The following is a 19141-nucleotide window of genomic DNA, read 5'->3' on the forward strand; positions in this document are numbered from 1 at the left end:
AAACATAAAACATTATGTTACAGGTCCCTTTCAATGCTAACATTCCACTTTTTTAAAAAAGACGTACAGTTTTCTCTCTTAGACAGGTTAAAGTTCCAGGTCTTAGTCCTTATTGTTCAAGGCCTATGTTATAATCCTGCCTCTGATCTTGGAAGGTAGGAATAAGAACACTTCTGTAGGTACTTTTTTTTTTTTTTTTTGCGGTACGCGGGCCTCTCACTGTTGTGGCCTCTCCTGTCGCGGAGCACAGGCTCCAGATGCGCAGGCTCAGCGGCCATGGCTCACGGGCCCAGCCGCTCTGCGGCATGTGGGATCTTCCCGGACCGGGGCACGAACCCGCGTCCTCTGCATTGGCAGGCGGACTCTCAACCACTGCGCCACCAGGGAAGCCCCAGGTACTTTTAATTAAACGTAATAAACCATTTTAAACTATAGTTGTGGCTATAACAAATTTAAATATTAGGGATATCAGGGGGTTACAGGGACATGGACAACAGAGACTTGACCAGGAGTTAATGGTATAACATTACTGCGGTTGCTTCAAATATCACCATGTCTATTTACATAATTACTTACAGAATTAACCCATATAGCTAATTCTCAATTATGTAGGTTAGGTTATTCAAACCTTTTGTTTCTATTTTCTCTTCCACTATTACCCTGTAGCTACTTAACTGCTTACTAACTCAGTTTCTACTCTTCAGTAGAAACTGAAGAAAATAAATTTTTCATGTTTGTCCATGGTAATGTGAATAAATCAAAAGCTAGAATTAAAATGTTTCACCCATTTAACTTCCTATCTTTGGCAAATAGGGAAATAACACTATTTTTTTAAAAGTATTTCAAGCCTTTTCAAATTTTTCATGACCTAAGTTCTAACACATCCAAAAAGAGTTCCCTTAAAAGATAATAAAACTACAGTGTATAATATACAGCATAAGTTATGGCTTTCATCCCTTTTCTATACTGCTTTGGGCATAAATCCTTTACAACAGCAGAAGGATACATTCAGACTTTTAAACTCCAACTTTTTTTAAAATTAATTTTCATTAGAGTATAGTTGCTTTACATAACATTTTATACATTAAATATAAGAGTAGATAATGTCTTCAGTGGTGTTTCCTATCTGCAAATAAAATTATCTAATATATCTAGGCTATGCCTCCACTGACCTTATCAAGAAACCAAGGCCAGAAATGCAAACTTTGACTTCATAAAATTTATTAACACAGAATGAGTAGAATGCCATTCAAGGTGCCATCTAAAGATTTCTCTAGGGACTTCCCTGGTGGTCCAGTGGTAAAGAATCCACCTTATAATGCAGGTTCGATGCGGGTTCAATCCCTGGTCAGGGAACTAAGATCCCACATGCCGCCGGGCAACTAAGCCTGCGTGCCACAACTACTAAGCCCGCGTGCCACAACTGGAGCCCACATGCCGCAAAGTTCAGAGCCCACTCGCTCTGGAATCTGCGTGCCACAAACTACAGAGCACATGCACCCTGGAGCCTGCGTGCCACAACTAGAGAAGAGAAAACCCACATGCCACAACTAGAGAGAAGCTCACAGCCCGCAACGAAGAGCCCACGCACCACAAGGAAAGAGCCCGCATGCCTCAATGAATATCCCACGTGCTGCAACTAAGACCTGACGCAGCCAAAAATAAATAAATAATAAATAAATCTTAAAAAAAATATTTCTCTAGAATAGGTATCAGCAACATCTCAATATCACTGATTATCATCAATGAGAGAAAGCCATGGCCATAGCTTTGGATTAAGGCACAGTAAAAGAGAAGAAAGGGCAAAAGTGAATAAGAATGCAGAAAAGGAGAACCAAAGGAAGAAAAAAGAAAGCTACAATAATGAAGCATGTCAGATGATCACTTACTGACCCCAGTGCCAGAGGACAAATTTGAGAGCTCCAGTTTCCTCTAATGAATAGTAACATATGGTACACGAATATATGGGCAGGGACCAAGTGAATATCCTGAACCAACTTGGACTTGGCTCCTATTTAGACAGTACAGAAAGGTTAATATGGCAAACTGATGCTGGCATTCTTGGGAAGATGCTATCCAGACTGAACAGTGAAAACACTGTGGCAGATTAAATTTTAGTCAAGAGGAAGACTGAGAAAGCCGAGGAGACATATCTGGATTTCCTCGTCTTCCCAGCATGATTGGGAAGACCAGATGGAAAGATACCACTGATGAAGTATGAACATGAGTAGGCACACACAGAAGGAAGATGGTTTGGGAATGAATGGTGTTCCTTTTCTCTTTTCCATGTTCATACCTTGTTAGCAACCTTCTATAACAAAAGGAAACTCCTACCTAAATATTTACCGCTATCTAAAAACACACATCAGGACCAGAAATGGCCAGTGAAGGGACCAGATGTCAGTGTCTATCAACATCAATGTTATGCTGCTGGTATCTTACTAACCCTCCTACCAATAGGTTTGCTGATCAGTACAGGAGGCAGCAGAGGAAGTTTTATCTAGACAACAATAATTCCTGTGTGCTGGTACCAAGATCTCAAAGGGTTAAAAGAAGTCATGCCAACATCCTTTTCTTTATCAATTGTCAACTTCAATTTCTGGGCATCCCATACCACGGTTTTAGGAGATGTGTAATCTTTGGAGACTCATCAAGAGTTGCAGTTCTGGGAGCTCAACAATGACCTAAACCCTTCAGGCAGTTTCAGAAGTTCAAATGTCACAGGAAACTGCTTCACATGCCAATGGCTACCACACCCTGCTCTAGAGCATACTTCCCTGCCTATTAGAAGTACTAGGCATACCTGTATGGCTAGCCACTGTCAACAAAGAAACAGGCCAGCTGGGAAAAGAGCCAAAAATCTTTGGTTGGAAAGTTTTCAAGGTAGACAGACACTCTGGTTTAGCCTTTAATAACGTACATTTGGAACAGTATAAATAATAAATTAGGAGTAATAGTCACCAAAGCTATTAATGTTCTTGGATTTGTGACATCTTTTAATAACATTATTATTATTACATCTTCTAAAACCCAGAGCACAGGAGGCAATAGCTTGGAGTTGGATCCATTACTTGCATTCTCAATCCAACTTCTTTCTTGCTCTCTTCTATCCTCATGCCTCCACACAGACTCCAATCTCTACCAAACACCTCAGAAGATATACAAACGCAATACCCAGGCACTGGCTGTCTTCAGCTTAAAACACTACCTGCTCCGTTTTCCTGCCATTCCCAGCTTTAGGTCAGGCTAGTGTCCTCTGGCTATATTACTATGCTTCTCAAAAGACTCAGTTGCCTAAATTCTTTTGCACCTAAACAGTGTTAAGAGCTGAACAACAGAGTTGCACACCTAAACCTCCCTCCCGCCAATACAGAAGCCATATCCCTAACCTACCACACAGAATCCAAGTTCCGGCAGCAATGATGTCTTGAAAGCTCCTGGAGGCTAACCTAAAAAGGCAGAAAGCAACTCTGCCCTACTGCCTACATCCATTCAGTAAATATTTACTGGTCTACCATGTACAAAAGGCTCTGTGTCCCATGCCCTTCTTTTGTAGGAAGCTGTTTCTTCTCTCCCACGTACACCTGTGCTCTCCTACCCCCTTAAGCAGTCCCTTTGCCAACTCCTAAGAACACTGCTTCCTTCCCCAGACTAAGGCCTTCTCCCAATGTCTGGATCCTTATTAACGTCTCTATATTCACCTAACTTACCATATTATTAGTACATCTTAGCCTGATTTGGGTCTAAAACCTCTGCTGAACAGTGTTTTGCTTTCTGATTATGAGCTGACAGCCACTTCTGGTTACCACACTCACATCTTGATATAATTTAAGTTTGTATGTTGTCTTTGAGCTGTGATTCTCACTTTATGTGCATCAGAATCACTTGACAGTCTCATAAACATAAAGACAGCCTGGCTGAAGAGTCTGCATTTCTAACAAGTTCCCAGGTGCTGCTTATGCTGCTGGTCCAGGGACCATACTTTGGGGAACTATCACCTTTGAGAATCCGATAAAAGTTATGAAAAACTGCACTTACCTACAAAAGTCTGCATGCAATTTCAAAGGATTCATGAATGTTAATTTGTAGGTGCCTTCTGCTCTATATTCTTTTAAGAAATGTTTAAGACCTGCTGTTTCCTGACTCGCCCATAAGAAGTACTAACTGTGGTACAAATGTGCATGCAAACACCTCCTAAGAATAAGGAGGAAGCGCATGGTACTGGAAAGTCAATTCTGTCCAATGCGCTGCCCTCTTCAGTCTCACGTGTCTCTTTTATACATGCTTGTGAACATTTTTCTGTACTTCTGGTTCAACTCTCAGAATCAAAAGACTCATCACTTAGTATTTAAAAGGCTCTATGGAGTCACTCAAACAAAACTATTTTATAGGGGAGGAAGTGGTCTGGTAGAAAGAACATATATACTGGATTAAGACAGAAGTAGATTGAAATACTGATTCCGCTTGTCTTAAAGATACAACCATTAACCTTCAATTTCCCCATTTACAAAACTGGAGATTTTATAGGGAAAATCATTTTTTCCCCTTCTGGGCAAAGGTGTAAGGAATAAAAGGGGGAATGATTCTACTATTCAAAACCAATGATTCTTATTTATGGTAAGGAATTTAAATGCTGGAAGAGGGAATGTCTAAACTAAGAAAATGAAAAAAATTGAACTAAATAATTTCTAAGATGCCTTCAAATCCAACATTTTGTATTTATGAACTCTAACTAGCCAGCATATTCAACAATCATTTACTCTTCAACTCAGCACAAACTCCTTAAAAAAACAATCATACCTTCCTTTATTACACCCTTCCCTTCCCTCTATAGTGTCTAACATCATTCCAACATCTGCTGGAAAAATAAAATAAATATGAATAATAAATTATTCTTCTCCCCTCAAATAGGCCAGTGTGAAATACATCTTGTCAACACAGAAAAGCCCTTTGGAAGAAGTTTCCCTCTGTATCTTCTCAACAGTTAGCCAGAATCCATTAAATTCATCTTTAACCTATTCAGTAAGATCTCTCAGGATTTGGCTATAATAGATATAGTTCAACACTGTATGCTTTGTTTCTTAAAGATCTATCAGATATTCTTTTCTCAATCTACAATCCTATTACTGGGTTGGCCAAAAAGTTCGTTCAGGTTTTTCCGTAAGATATTATGGAAAGACCCAAACGAACTTTTTGGCCAACCTAACAGTTTCTTGCAAAACTGTTACATTGGATGTAATGTGTGTGAATGTATAAATATGTCTATCAAAATTACCCCTAAAATCCTAGGTCCTATGAATTGATGAACCACCTAAGAGCCAACCAGTTTCCACTAAAACATACCTCTTGTAGAAGACGTGGGTCCAGGCAGTCACCATCATCATTAAACATAGACTCCCAGCTCTCCTCAGTAGCAGCACTTGCTTCTGTGTGAGACATATCAGTTGCTTTCGATTCCATGGATGTTTCCACAGACACTGATTCTATATCAGGAAAGGTTACACCAAATTCTGTAGTCTCTGAGCCATCTTCTTCTTTTGTTTTGAACTCTTCAGCAGTTTTAAGTTCATGCAATGCCTCTGTTATATCACCAGTACAATCTTGATCACTGCCCAAAGCACTGTCTGAAAATACTTTTGTCCCACTTAACATACTGAGTTCAGAGTCCAAAAAAGTGTTACAATTACTACCAGCAATCTTCTTTACAGGTAAGGAGGAAGCACAATCTGACAAGCTCTCTATCAACTTTCCTGTTGACTCTGTGAAACTAGATGAAACACTCTCAGCATAAATATCTGAGCAAGCAGTCAGGTTGCTGAAATGTTCAGTGTCATTCCCCCTTTTAGCTACATGAAGAGGGGATGTATCTGCACTTATTTCGAAATAGTCTGAGAAACTACTTGTGTTGCTACAGGCCTCATGAGCTACTCTAACAGCAACTACAGTTATTTGATCAGATATGATATCTGTAATGTCCATCATACATGTCTTATTGGTAATGTCACCTACACTCTTAGATCCATTATTTGTATATGTTTCATGAGCAAGGACAGCTGTATCAGAAGATTCACACTTTACACATAACTCATCAGCAGTGCTGTCATTCTCCTCACACTCTCTAATCATTGTTGGATCAAAAATGCCATTTATGCTCTCTAATTTGCTGACTGTAGTCATCTGATGAGAGATGTGACCCATAGTCTCAGGAATGGAATCTATACCTTTCTGACCCAAGATGAAATCTGTACTGTTGGCTGTATCACCAACATTCTCAGCATCCAAGTCTATGCAAGTCTGATCAATGATACCAACTGGACTTCCAGGAACAGAATCAGTGGTGATGCCTCCGTTGCTGCGCTTCAGCATTCCACCCGATGTCTGCATGCCTTGTTGTACAATTCCAGAATCAGAGCTTGGTTTTACTGGTGCAATCATACTCTCAGGTTTCACCACAGAACTAAAATCTCCAGGAAATTGGGATAGTATCTCTGCAACCCTGGCATCAGTTTCCATTCTGCTTTCCAAATTTCTATCTTCAAATGTTTCCCCATTTAGTTCATGCCTATTGAAATCACAGAATTCCACATTTTGGAATGGTTTGTTTGGAACCTGAGCCTTACTGATTTCTGAACAAGACTGAGATTGAAGCAACCCATCCTGTTCTGTCACATCTCTGGTTTCAACCTCCAAACACTCTACCTTCTTTGGTTTAAAATGTCTTTGTAAAGGTATGATAGGTATAATCCCAGGATTTGGGACTCTTTGCTGATGTCCTTGGGATAATACTTTTTTGGATTCTGTGGTTGCCCTCTTAGTACAAACACTATCTTTATTTCTTTCTTGAAGCCACACATCTTTCTTAACTTTTGTTGAAGATTTCTTTCCTTCCCTATGATTGTGTTCCTTTTTATCTGGATTAATACTTAGTCTTTGAGCCTCACGCTTGTCTCTAATGATCCCCTTTTGAGAGAAAGAATCGTCCTTTTGTTCTTCTTTTACCACGGAGTTAGGTGGACCACAGCTTTTTCCCTCATCACCTGATTTGTGCACTACTATGCCCCTTCGAGCTTTGGGTACATAAAGTGCCATGTCAGGCCTCCTGACTCGAACTCTGCATCTCTCTGCTTCTCGCTGCATGGCACCCCCTCAATCTGCAAGAAAAAAGAGAGAAAGATTCAATTACCAAAAACTAATTACAATGTATTGAGCCAAGAGATTTTAAAAGACTAGGTAGAGGGCCTACTAATCCATCCTATAGAAACCCTTAAGTTAAAAAAAAGTAAAACCTGCCATAAAATAATTAATGCAATCAGGTAAGCAACTAAGGAGAGTAAATTCCAAAATAACTCATGAGCCCATGAATTTTATCCATATAGCCTCTTTCCTCTACCTTCCAAGTCCTCTCTACTTTTTAACAAGTAGCCTTGTCTTCAGCTGAATTAAAACAGATGAGAAAAGTGATTACAGGCTATCAGGTACTCATAAAACACAACCATCTTAGGAGCTCAAAATTTACACTGAAGAATACATTCAAGGAGAACCCCTAAAAGCACATTTGTTCAACATAAATATATATACATAAGTATGATTTTAAGAGTAACATATGAATGAGAGTAACTTGAATGTGGGCTAGAAAATGAGACAACTAATCATGGACTGCTTTCTAGAAGATGCTGCTTGTGCACTATGATTTTTAGGAAAGAAACAGGTAGTGGGAAAGAGAAAGTCATCATTCTATTAACACTATTTAATCAAGTGACCTACTATAAATTTTTCTTCCTTCTAGTAGCAATAAAATGGGTCTGGGTAGGATAAAGGAGGGTGGAGGCCAAGGAATGTGATGGGACAACTCACTGGTAACTCCCTGACAATCTCTACCATGGTTGGTCGATGGAATTTAACAAGGAGAAAAAATTTAACAAAGGTTAAATAAAACTTTATTTACTATCTACAAAATATGAGGAAATGCACTAGACAATCTCATACTGAGTTATTCTTTTCATCTTCAAAATAATACTGTGAAGTACATACTAGTTTGCCCAGAGCAAAGAGAATAAGAAGGTCCTACACATAGCAAAGAAACACCCATATACACTCAGAAGCACCCACTGTTAATATTTCACCACATACCTTTCAAAGGAAAAAGACAGTAAGAGGGAAAGGCTAACAAATCCTGTCCACTCTATTACAGATCCCTAAAATTTCACCTGATCAGAATACTTCCTCAGTGAAGAAGCTCCACTTTCATGGCCAGGCAATTTTCTTTTCAGCCCAGGGATATACCATGGCCCTGATCATCAAGTGTCTCCAGTGATCCACCTGTTCCTTTTCTCTTTTGATGTCTTAATTATTATCTAGCTCATCATTCTGCATGGCTTTTCTATCTTTCCATTTGTGGAAGAATATGACTTCAACATTTAGCCATGCCAAATCTTTTTAAAACGTCTATTTTTCAAAATAGGAGTACTAAAGTATATTTCATTGGAGGGGATGCCATAGACACAATGTATCTTGATCTCAGGTAGCAAAACACCTGACAAAATATATCATGATGAACTGTAAGATGGTAAAATATGGGCTACTAAGAACTGGTAGGTGGACTCACAATAAAAAGTAATGATAATGGGTAGAAGCTAATTTAGAGAGGGTTATGTAACGGAGAACTATGTTCCCATTGCCCTTTAAAATTCAACATTTTAAACAATAATTTGGATGCAAACAATGAACACAGTGTTTATCGAATGTGAACCGACACAAAATCGACAGGATTAATAAATAACAAAAATGATTAAATTACAATTTAATATCATTTCTATAATCTGGAATGCTGTGCTGAAAGCAATATGAAGACTAGGAATGAATAAATACAAAGACCTGCTTTGGGTTAACAGAAAAAAAAAAAAGAATCAAGCAACACAGAATAAAATGTATAATTTGTACAGAAAAAAAAAAAAAAGATCTGAAGGCTTTTACTTCATCTACAAAGTCAATAAAAGCCAAAAGATAGTGATGTGGATGTTTAGAAAGGCAACAGTCTTAGATTACAAAGTCTAGAAAATATACAACACAAGGTATGGTTAAAGGAACTAAAGGTATACTCCTTACCCAAAAAGGTCTAAATGGAAACATCCCAGCTACCTTTATACGTGAAGATTGGTTGCTCTACGGGATTGGTTGGTTCCATATTTCTTCAGAAGTCAGTTACCAGAACCAACTGGTAGAAATTAAAAGAAAACAAAGTTTACCTCAATATAAAAAAGAACTCTACTTTTAGAGTTCTCCAACGCCATTATCAGGTATTCTGTCTCTAGAATAATTTAAATACAATCTAGACAATGGACTAATACTAGAGAAAGAATTTCTATCTGTAAGGCAGATTGGTCTGGATTAATTTTAAGTGTTCTTCAAACTCTATGATTCTATTTGTCATACACAACAGACATATATCAAAGGCTTCAAATTTAAAATTATTTTGTGCTACAGCAAATGGCTTTTAAAACTCTACCTTCTTTTTTTCTTAGTTAATGTCTACATGTCATCATGGTTATTTCAAAAGCTGAATAACAGTATAATAAATTTAGAGTATTATCTATTTCTTACCAAAGCACTGAATTCAATTATGCCCATCCAGCACTGTGCTGGTAAATGTTTAGCAACTGGCTTTCCAAGTGTAGTTTGGAGTATTATTTTCACTTACATCAATGATGTCACCAGTGTGAGTGATGTGACTTCTTTATGGAAGTGGATAATCATTTTTGAATGAAAGAATATATTCTCAATTTTTTGAGCTATGCACAATATAATAAATAGCTAAAGACATAGCACTTTTGTAAGTCAGCATTATTACCATTTCTCCATCACTTTAAGTCTAGACAATCAATAAGCAATAAATCAAACCGTGATTTATGGCATTTGCTGATCTCTGTGATGTAAATATTCCTACCGTGGCTAATTTCAAGCTACCAATGTGGTGTTATCAATGAACCTGGAGTTAGGAAAAGGACACACAGTAGCCTACCATGACACAGTATTTCAACCATAAAGGTACACTATACATAAATAACTTCAAGAGCACAGATCATAGTAAAATGAAATAATTAGGAAGTGATGAATTTTAAATATTTATTAACTTTTTATAAATGTCACTTATTTAATAATGAGCTATAATTTAATTTTTAATAATGGATAGGTTTAATAATCAGTTTGAAAAATTCCTAAACAGTTAGCTCTTACACCAGTAGGAGATGCTCCAATACACCACCACTGGCCGTTTTGTTAAAATCAGTATCCAAAAAGATCTACACACTGCACTGGTCTTTCATAGGTGCCTGTCGCACTGGCTTTGTTTTTGTTTTCCCATCTTGCCATTCATTTGTTAAAGAAACTGGGTTATATGTCCTTTAGAATCTCCCACATTCTCGAGTTTGCTCATTGTACTCTTTAGCATTAATAAGTTTTTATATATAATCTCTGTGCTTCCTAAAAAGTAGTGGTTGATCTAGAGTCTTGATAAAATTGGGGTTTAATTATTTTATAGCAAGAATATGTCATATATGGTGCTATGAACTTCCTACTGCATCACATCAGATAGCAATAATGTCTGATTATTTCCTTTTTGTAATAATACACATTGATCAGTGGGTTCAGGTCCATCAGCCTGAACCGTCCACTATAAAGTTCCCTCTCAGTCTTTTACCCAGTGGTTTTAATAGCTTTAGAGGAATACTGCCAAGATACACTATTTCATCAGGGTTTGCAAAATGATGACATTCTAATTCTGACATTCATTGTGCATTTATTAGCTGGAATTCTTTTACAGTAAACTTTCCCTCATCAACTATTTTGTGATTCTGAGGTACAGTTTATATAGATAAGACAGAATATTTGATTATTTATTTACCAGTTTCTAAATGAATTGGTTCCATGACCAACATTTTGTTGTTGTTGTTGATTTTAACAAAACCAAAAAACCTCACAGATTTTCACTTATTTTGTTTCAATCCAGTGCAATAATTATTCCTCTTGAAGCTCAAACTATCTTTGGCCAATGGCAGCCCCTTCAAGGTCGTTTCTACACAAGCCCAAGTTATCCTTGATAGTTCCTTGCTTTGTAGTATGACAGCTTGTCATACTAGACCAGAGCTGGAATCAGCCACTTTTTTCAAGAAGCCCTAGTTCACTTTAGTGAAAAATAGTATTTTAACATGGGCACTACAGGAATTCACTGCTACTTGGTTAGTCACTGTGTCTAAGCCTTTTCAGATCTCATAGTCATCTCACATTGATTTTTGCAATGACATGATAATGAAAATACATATTTCCATGCTTTCTTCATCTCATAAGTTATTTAGAAGTGTCTGCCAAATGTATATATGTATTTTTTAATTACTTTTAAATTGACTTCCAACTTAATTACACTGTGGTATAAATGAGATCAAGTCTTCAAAATGTGTTGATTTTGTTTCATGGTCTAGTAAATGGTCAATTTTGGTAACTGTCTCATCTGTGCCTAAAAATAATGTATAACAGCTAAATTTTGGGGTTCTGTGTATGTGTATTCATAAAATCAAGTTTATTAAAGTATTGTTCAAATCATACTATTTACTGTCTGTGCTTAATCACTGCAAAGTATGGATAAAATACCCACTGTGTTTGTGGATTTATTGATTTCTCTACGTTTGTATATTTATTTTTATATAATTTGTCAAAGTAATGTTATCAGATACTTACATTTAGGATTGTTCTGTCTTCCTGGTAAATTGTTACTTTTGCCATTATGAAGTGATCCCTTCTACTGGTGACCCTAAAGGGGATCCCTTCTATTGGCGGGGTTGGGGGGGAACGACCCAAAAGTCTATTTTGTCTGAAAGTAATATAGCTATAGCAACTATATTACTTAGTTAGGTATCTCTTCTTATCCTTTTACTTTCAGACTTTCTGTGTCATCATGTTTCAGGTATCTCTTGCAAACAGTATACAATCAAGTTATGAATTATTTAATGTCTGTCAAATTGTCAATCAAATTTGACATTCTGTCAATGTCAAACTGTCAAATTTAGTCAATTAACATTATTGTGATAATAGATACATCTGGAAGTATTTCTACCTTTTTATTTTGTGCTTCCTTTCCATTTATCCTATTTTTTGTAGTTTTCTTCTTTTCCTGCTTTCTTTCAGGTTGATGGAGTTCTTCTACTGCTCAGAAAGCTCTATACTATATTCCTAGTCTGTTCTTTATCATTTTATCAATAACATGAGTACTTGTCTAAATATCTCAAGTTGATCATTATTTGTATCTGTCTCCTAGACAACTGTACAATGGTTTTATTTTACAATCCCTTCATATATACTCTTAGTTTTTGTCTGAAAATATCTTTACATTGCTCCCATTCTTTAATGGATTTTGACTTCTACTGTTACTGTTAAGAAATCTGTTGTCAGTTTGTCACTGATTTTTAAGTGGTCTCTCTTTCCTCTCTGATGATTCTCAAGATATTCTATTATGTGTATGGTGTTCTCAAGTGTGTACTATGTGTTTTAGTTTGTGTTTTGTATTATTTTTCTACTGGGATAACACTATGCTTTTGAATTTTACCAGTTCTATTTATTCAGGGCAGTATCTTCAGATCCATCTACTAAACCACTAGTTTTCTCTTCACATTTGTCTATTTTGCATTCTATCTTATCCAATCAGTTTTTTTTAAAAATTTTAATGACTAAAGTTTTATTATAGAAGTCCTATTTATCCTCCACCCTGCCTCTGTTCTCCCTGGCCTTATGTTTTTGATAGTTTTGTTGTTCTTCTATTTGTTTTCTTCTTTTATCTTTAATCATTTTTAACATTTCTATTTTATTATTTAATGTTCATTATTATAACTGTGGCATTTACTTTTAAATTAATTTTTAATTGGTTTTAATTATTTAATATTAAATATTTATTATTCAATAGTTCTACTTTGTGAAGTTCCTGAGGATTTAACTCTGCTGTCTCTTGCGTCTCTGACTTTTACTTAAAGCACTGTCTTCTTTTGTTGGTGGTGGCGGTGCTGTAACTTTGGGTAGTGAGTTCAGCATCAATGCGCCTTTATCAGTGGGAATTCCATACAGCCAGACTATAAGTATTCCTCTATACAGTGATTCTTCATTAATGTGAATTTTTAAGTTTGAAGTTTTCTGAATGATACAGTAAATATAAATATGAAACACAAACCCAGATGAGAGTAAAACAGTAGCTATACAATCTCAGGAAACATTCCCCCCTCACTCAGAATCCAGGTGAGAACAGACAAGCGTCCTTATTTTCTTTCTGTAACTCTGAATAATTTTTTTTCCCTAGTCTACTCTTTGAATGAGGGTATAACACTTTGAGATTTAAGGCTTTAAGTGGTGAACTCAGTTCCAACTCATCTCTCTCAGGCCAATGCCTCCACTCTTATTTCCCACATGGCTATTAAAATCCAAGCCTCTTAGTTACCAAGAACGTCAACATTAGTAAAATAAAAAATAAATAAAAACTGTAAAGAAAATCTAAATAGGGGAACTGTCTTAAAATTACAGCCCATCCACATAATGGGTTGATATCCAAAACATAATACTAACTGAAACAAGAAAATTACAATCCAATTCATTTTTTTTGTTTGTTTGTTTTTGCACAAAAGTGTACCATCAAGTATACGCTATGGTTCCCAGCCCAACGTTTGACTAGCCCTTATATCAGACAAATTACTTAATTTTATTGTGGCAGAAGTTACCACTTTAAGCCTTAGTTTACTCAAAGTATAAAATGAGGATAACAACAGACCTATATCATAGACACATTGAACAGATTAATTAAATGATGCACATATAGAAACTTGCTAGTCATGTTAAAAGTCTCAATAAAAGTTAGCTATTATTTAAATAGGCAGTTGAGTTCCTTAAGTTACAAGTTTACACAAGGAATCAAAAGTCCTTATAATACAGTAATATTCAAAATGTGCCTTGATCACATATAAAATCCATTTCTACTTGACACTAACATCTACTGCAACTATATATCCTGGCCTTGCCCATCAATCTCTCACTAATAGTCTAATGTTGTAAGCATCCAATAATACAAAGTAAACACAATGCAATTCAATTGTAAAGTGAAAATACAAATGTTGAAAAGAATGCAGGATTTCATGAAGTCTATAAAAACACTGAAGGAAGTACTCATCTCAGAGCAAAACCCTTGGGGAATGAAGTTCTGGCAGAATCAAACCAGTGAACAACTGAAGAAGGGAAAATCTAACAAGGATGATGACAGGACAGGAATCAAGAAAGGAAATGTCAAGGGCTAAAGAAAAATCTCTTGAGAAACTGTTAAAGCTCTCAACAGTTTTGGTAAAACTGAAGCTCTTGTCTAATCTGTATGATAAATACTAAGAAAATCAAAGTAAAGGATGCTATCAGACTATCACACAATTTTAGTGAAAAAAATTATACAAAGAAAGCATTTATATATATATATATATAAAGCATATATATATAATATAATATATATAAATATAATATAAATATAATATATATATTATATCTATTATATTTATATATATATTATATATATAAATATAATATATATAAATATATATATAAAGCATATATATATATAAAGCATATATATATATATATATATATAGCATATATACATAGCACAATTACAACCTCAATTTTATTAAATATGTGGTAAAATAAACATTTTCATGTCAGAAAGAAAAAACCTAACAGGTTTTTTTTCATTAATAATTATGAAACTTTAGTCTCCATTTTAAATAGGTCCACTTTAAGACATATTTTCAAAGTACCAATTTTCTCATTTAACAAAGTTTTCTCATAAATATATATTCCTAAGGGGAGAAAGGCTATCATCTAAACTGTTAACAGTGGTTACATCTGGGAGGGCAGAAAATGAGAGAGGGAAAAGAATTAAGAATTACTATCTTTTTATACATTTACCTCAGTTTGTTTGAATTTGTTACAATAAATGTAGTTATTTTTGTAATTAAAAACAAAATCACTAAAATTTAAAGATATGCTATTGCTTTAGTATAAGAGGCCATTACCATAAATTGGTGTAGGAGAAAGCAAAGGTAATGAAAACTGACAAACAGATCTTTATTGGACAAAATTACTAAAAGTAGGAAAATGATGAATGGAGAAAAGGGCAACTCTTTAATATACTTCATAGAATAATAAAACAAACAGCACAGAAATTACTTGACATTGGAAAGATAATCTCACAAATGTTGCAGAATGCTGAGCAACCTCTACTTTTTGGTCTAAGAATAATCTAGAACTACATTGTCCAATACACTAGCCACTATCCACATGCAGTTACTGAGCACTTGAAAAGTGGCCAGTCTAAATTAAGATGTGCTGTGCTTGTAAAATATCTCTGGATTTCAATGATTTGGTATAGCAAATAAAAAGTAAAATGCCTCATTAATATTCTTAAATTGATTATATGTTTAATAATACTATTTTGTATATAATGGATTAAATAAAACACATTGAAAGTAATTCCATCTGTTTATTTTTATATTTTTTAATATGGCTACTAGAGAATTTAAAATTACATACGTGGCTCATATTTTTGGTCTGTGTTATATTTCTAATGGAACCGTTGCACTAGTCTAAGATCTTGCCATGTCCTTAATGCCACAAGAACACAGTCTGGCTTTTCCTCTTGTGTCTTGCCTGTTTCAGATTTTTTCACTTTCAGCAAAAAGGGAATGTACCAAACCAAGGAATCAACTAAAACATGAATGTATAGATAAGCTTATCTCGGTACAAACAATTTAATTTTCCCAAATTTCATAATGATAAAAAAAATAAAGCATCAAAAGAAGTTAAGTCTACTTATATTTCATAAATCAGAAAATAAGACTGATTGGACATTCCCATGTGGTGAAATCTACCCTCAACAAATTTAGGAGCATTTTTTCATATATGTTTAAAACTGTGCAGGGCCTTAGATTTAGAATCATTTAACAACTGCCTTTGTTTTACTGGACTATCAAGAGCATTCACATTCTCACTGGTCTACTTAGAAGCGGGCAAAACTAAGAAACGCCAACATCCTTCAGTTCGGTAGCATATATGTGCATCTGTAAAGGAATAAAAGTATCCTAAAAGCAGATTTAGTACGTTTATAATTAAATGTAATATACAAAATATATTAAGTGACACACGTAAACCAATAGATTTCTGAGCACTAAAATATAATTATACACTTTTAACTTCTAGGCATCCCCTCAGAAGATTCACTGTCCTTCCCTCCCTAATTTCATAGTCTGGTGAATGGTATCACTATCAACCCAGCAGTTCAAGCCAGAAACCTGGAAGTAAGTCATTATCTATGACATTTCAATCAATTAACAAGCCCTGTTCATTCTACTTCTATACTGCTTCCCATGGTTTTCTAAAATACAAGTCAGATTTGGTCATTTCCTTGTTCAAAATTCTTCAGCGGCTCTTTATCACGTACATAAAGTATCTTGCATAGCAGATTTGGCCCTACATGATCTAGCTCCATTGCCACACTAAAACTGCCTAGCTGCCCTCAGCGGGCTGTCTCAACTCCAGCCGCTCCTAATATCAGACTTTAGAGTCCGCTGATTCCAACTCCTGATAGTACTAGAAACATGCCCAGCTGCCTTCTCACATCTCTGTGATTTAACACACATTATTTTCTCAGTCTGATGTCTGCCTGATACTCATACCTGCCCTTCAAATCTCACCTTAAAGGTCACCTCCTCTATAATTTCATCACTGACTCCCTGATATACTACGGTCCTGCCCATAAGTCCCCACTACATATCGTTACAAATACCTTCATTAAAACAATTATCATATTGCTTTACAGGTATGTGTTTGCATGTCTGGCTCTCTTCTAAATAGTAAGTTCCTTCAGTGTAGGGTTAGTGTCTTTTTGTCTCATAGCACTGCATTTGGCACTAAATAAATATTATCTGTTAAAACATGGCAAGTAAGACTTCTCAATAGGTGATGCTCTCCCAACCCCCAGTTGAGATTTGGGGTCCCATTCACTCCACAAACATTTATTGAATACCTAGTATGTGCTAAGTCCCCTCTTAGACACTGGGAACACAGCAATGAACAAAACAAAGTCTGGCCTCATGGAGCTTACACTGTAATGGTGGAGATAAAAAATAAGCATTTAAATATATATTATAATGTTTGACAGTGGTAAATGTGGTGGAGTGAAATGAAGGAGGGACAAGAATACAGAGTGATGGGTGTGTGGCTATTTTAGAAGGGAAGACCATATGGAAAAGTGGGGAAGACCACTCTGAGGATTTAATACCTGAGTTTATACTTGAGTTGAATCAGTGAGTCACAGAAATTATCTGGAAAAGAGAATTCCAGGAAAAAAAGAAGAGCAAGTACAAAAGCTATGAGGCAGGCCAAGCTTGAAATGTTCCCGGAATAACGGGAAACAAGTGCGGTAACAGAGTAAAAAGGGGCACCGAAGTTGGTAAGACAGCTAAGGGCCAGAACAAACAGGGACCTGCAGGCCAAGACAAGGTCTTTGGATTTTATTTTGAATGTGTGGGGAAATCACTGGAAGGTTTCAGCAAGAGAATGACAAGATCTCACTTAACCTTTGCTAAAGATCATTCTAGCAAAAATGTGAGGAATTGACAATAACGGATAAGAAATGAGGAGGAAAATCTGCAAGTCTAACAATAGACATGCAGCAAGTCTAGAGTAGTAACAAAGGAGGTCACAAGAAAAGGTTGGATTAATCATATATTCTGAAGGCAAAGCTAACAAAAACTTGGTGGTATGGTTCTATGGGATGTAACGGGAAGAGAGGAGTCACTTTGAGAGTTTCGGTCTGATCAACCTGGGTGATGACGGTTAAATTTACTAAGATAGGGAAGACTGGGGAAGGAAATAAGAAAAGAGGAATCAGGAGTTGTGGCATGGACACTTTAAATTTGAATGCCTGTTGGACATTGTACAGTTGTTAAGGAAGCAACTGGAAATATAAGTCTGAAGCTCAGGGGAGGTGTAAGAATTGGAGATAAAAATTTGGAAGTCATCACCATAAAGATTCAAGCCAAGAACAGAAATAAAACTACCCAGGGAGTGACAGAGAGAGAAAAGGCTGGGGGAATTGAGTCATGGGGGAACTACAACTCTAGAGGTCAGGAAGGGGAGATGCAGCCAAGCACAGGAGATGGAGGAAGAAAATAGGAAGAAAACAGAAGCATGTAGTATCCCAGAAACCAAATGAAGGAAATTTCTTTAAAAGGCAAGAGTAATCATTTGCATTAAATGTTGAAAAGTCAAGTAGTAAGAACTGAGAATTTTCTATTGGATTTGACAGGATAGAGGTTGCTGGTGACACTGGAATAGTTTCAGTGGAGCTGGGGAGATAAACACCTCACTGGAATGAGGTGAGGAAGAATGACCCAATAGGAAGGGAGAAACTGATGATGAAAATAGGAGATGCGGAGTTTAACTGTAATAAAGGCATATTTACAATAGTTTTTAAATCCTGTAACAAAAAGTTGGCAATTATAAGATTAGAAATTCTATCAATACCAGCTTTGTCATATTATTAGAAACACAAGGGGAGTATTAAATAGAATATGATACTCTGAATTGCTCAAATATTCACCTCAGGACAGTTAAGGTACCTTGAGCCTCAGTATTTCATATATAAATTAAGCTTACATACTCAACATCTTTCTTTAAAGTTTTTTTTTTTTTGTGTGTGTGTGGTATGCGGGCCTCTCACTGTTGTGGCCGCTCCCGTTGCAGAGCACAGGCTCAGTGGCCATGGCCCATGGGCCCAGCCGCTCCACGGCATGTGGGATCCTCCCGGACCGGGGCACGATCCCGTGTCCCCTGCATCGGCAGGCGGACTCTCAACAACTGCGCCATCAGGGAAGCCCTTTAAAGTTATTTTTGCCTTAGCAAATTTCAGGATTTATTAAAGCCTACTGAAAATCAGTCCTTCAGGCATCTGAATTCAATCTAAGAAACACAAACAAATGAATTCTGCTTCTTTAGCAATGGCCACTATACACATACATACATTTTTGGCGTATGGGTAATCTTATGAATGTAGCAGTAAATATTCATTTAC

General features: G+C 36.2%; 1 protein-coding gene across 7 annotated transcripts in view; it reads right to left on the bottom strand.

Annotated features, from left to right (window-relative positions):
* Positions 1-19141, bottom strand: part of R3HCC1L (R3H domain and coiled-coil containing 1 like) — an 87342-nt gene that overhangs the window by 26168 nt on the left and 42033 nt on the right. For 5 of the 7 annotated variants that reach the window (XR_012326955.1, XM_033841619.1, XM_073794097.1 and 2 more), the window contains one exon: positions 5344-7151. Coding sequence is in view for 6 of the 7 variants with exons in the window: in XM_033841619.1 (XP_033697510.1) it covers positions 5344-7137 (1794 nt within the window). In the remaining variant the exon portion in view is untranslated. Of the gene's footprint in view, positions 1-5343; positions 7152-9105; positions 9215-19141 lie in introns of all 7 variants that reach the window. The other 2 variants (XM_073794096.1, XM_073794095.1) reach the window with 2 other exon arrangements.

Source organism: Tursiops truncatus, chromosome 16, assembly GCF_011762595.2.
Source record: "Tursiops truncatus isolate mTurTru1 chromosome 16, mTurTru1.mat.Y, whole genome shotgun sequence".
Lineage (NCBI taxonomy): Eukaryota > Metazoa > Chordata > Mammalia > Artiodactyla > Delphinidae > Tursiops > Tursiops truncatus.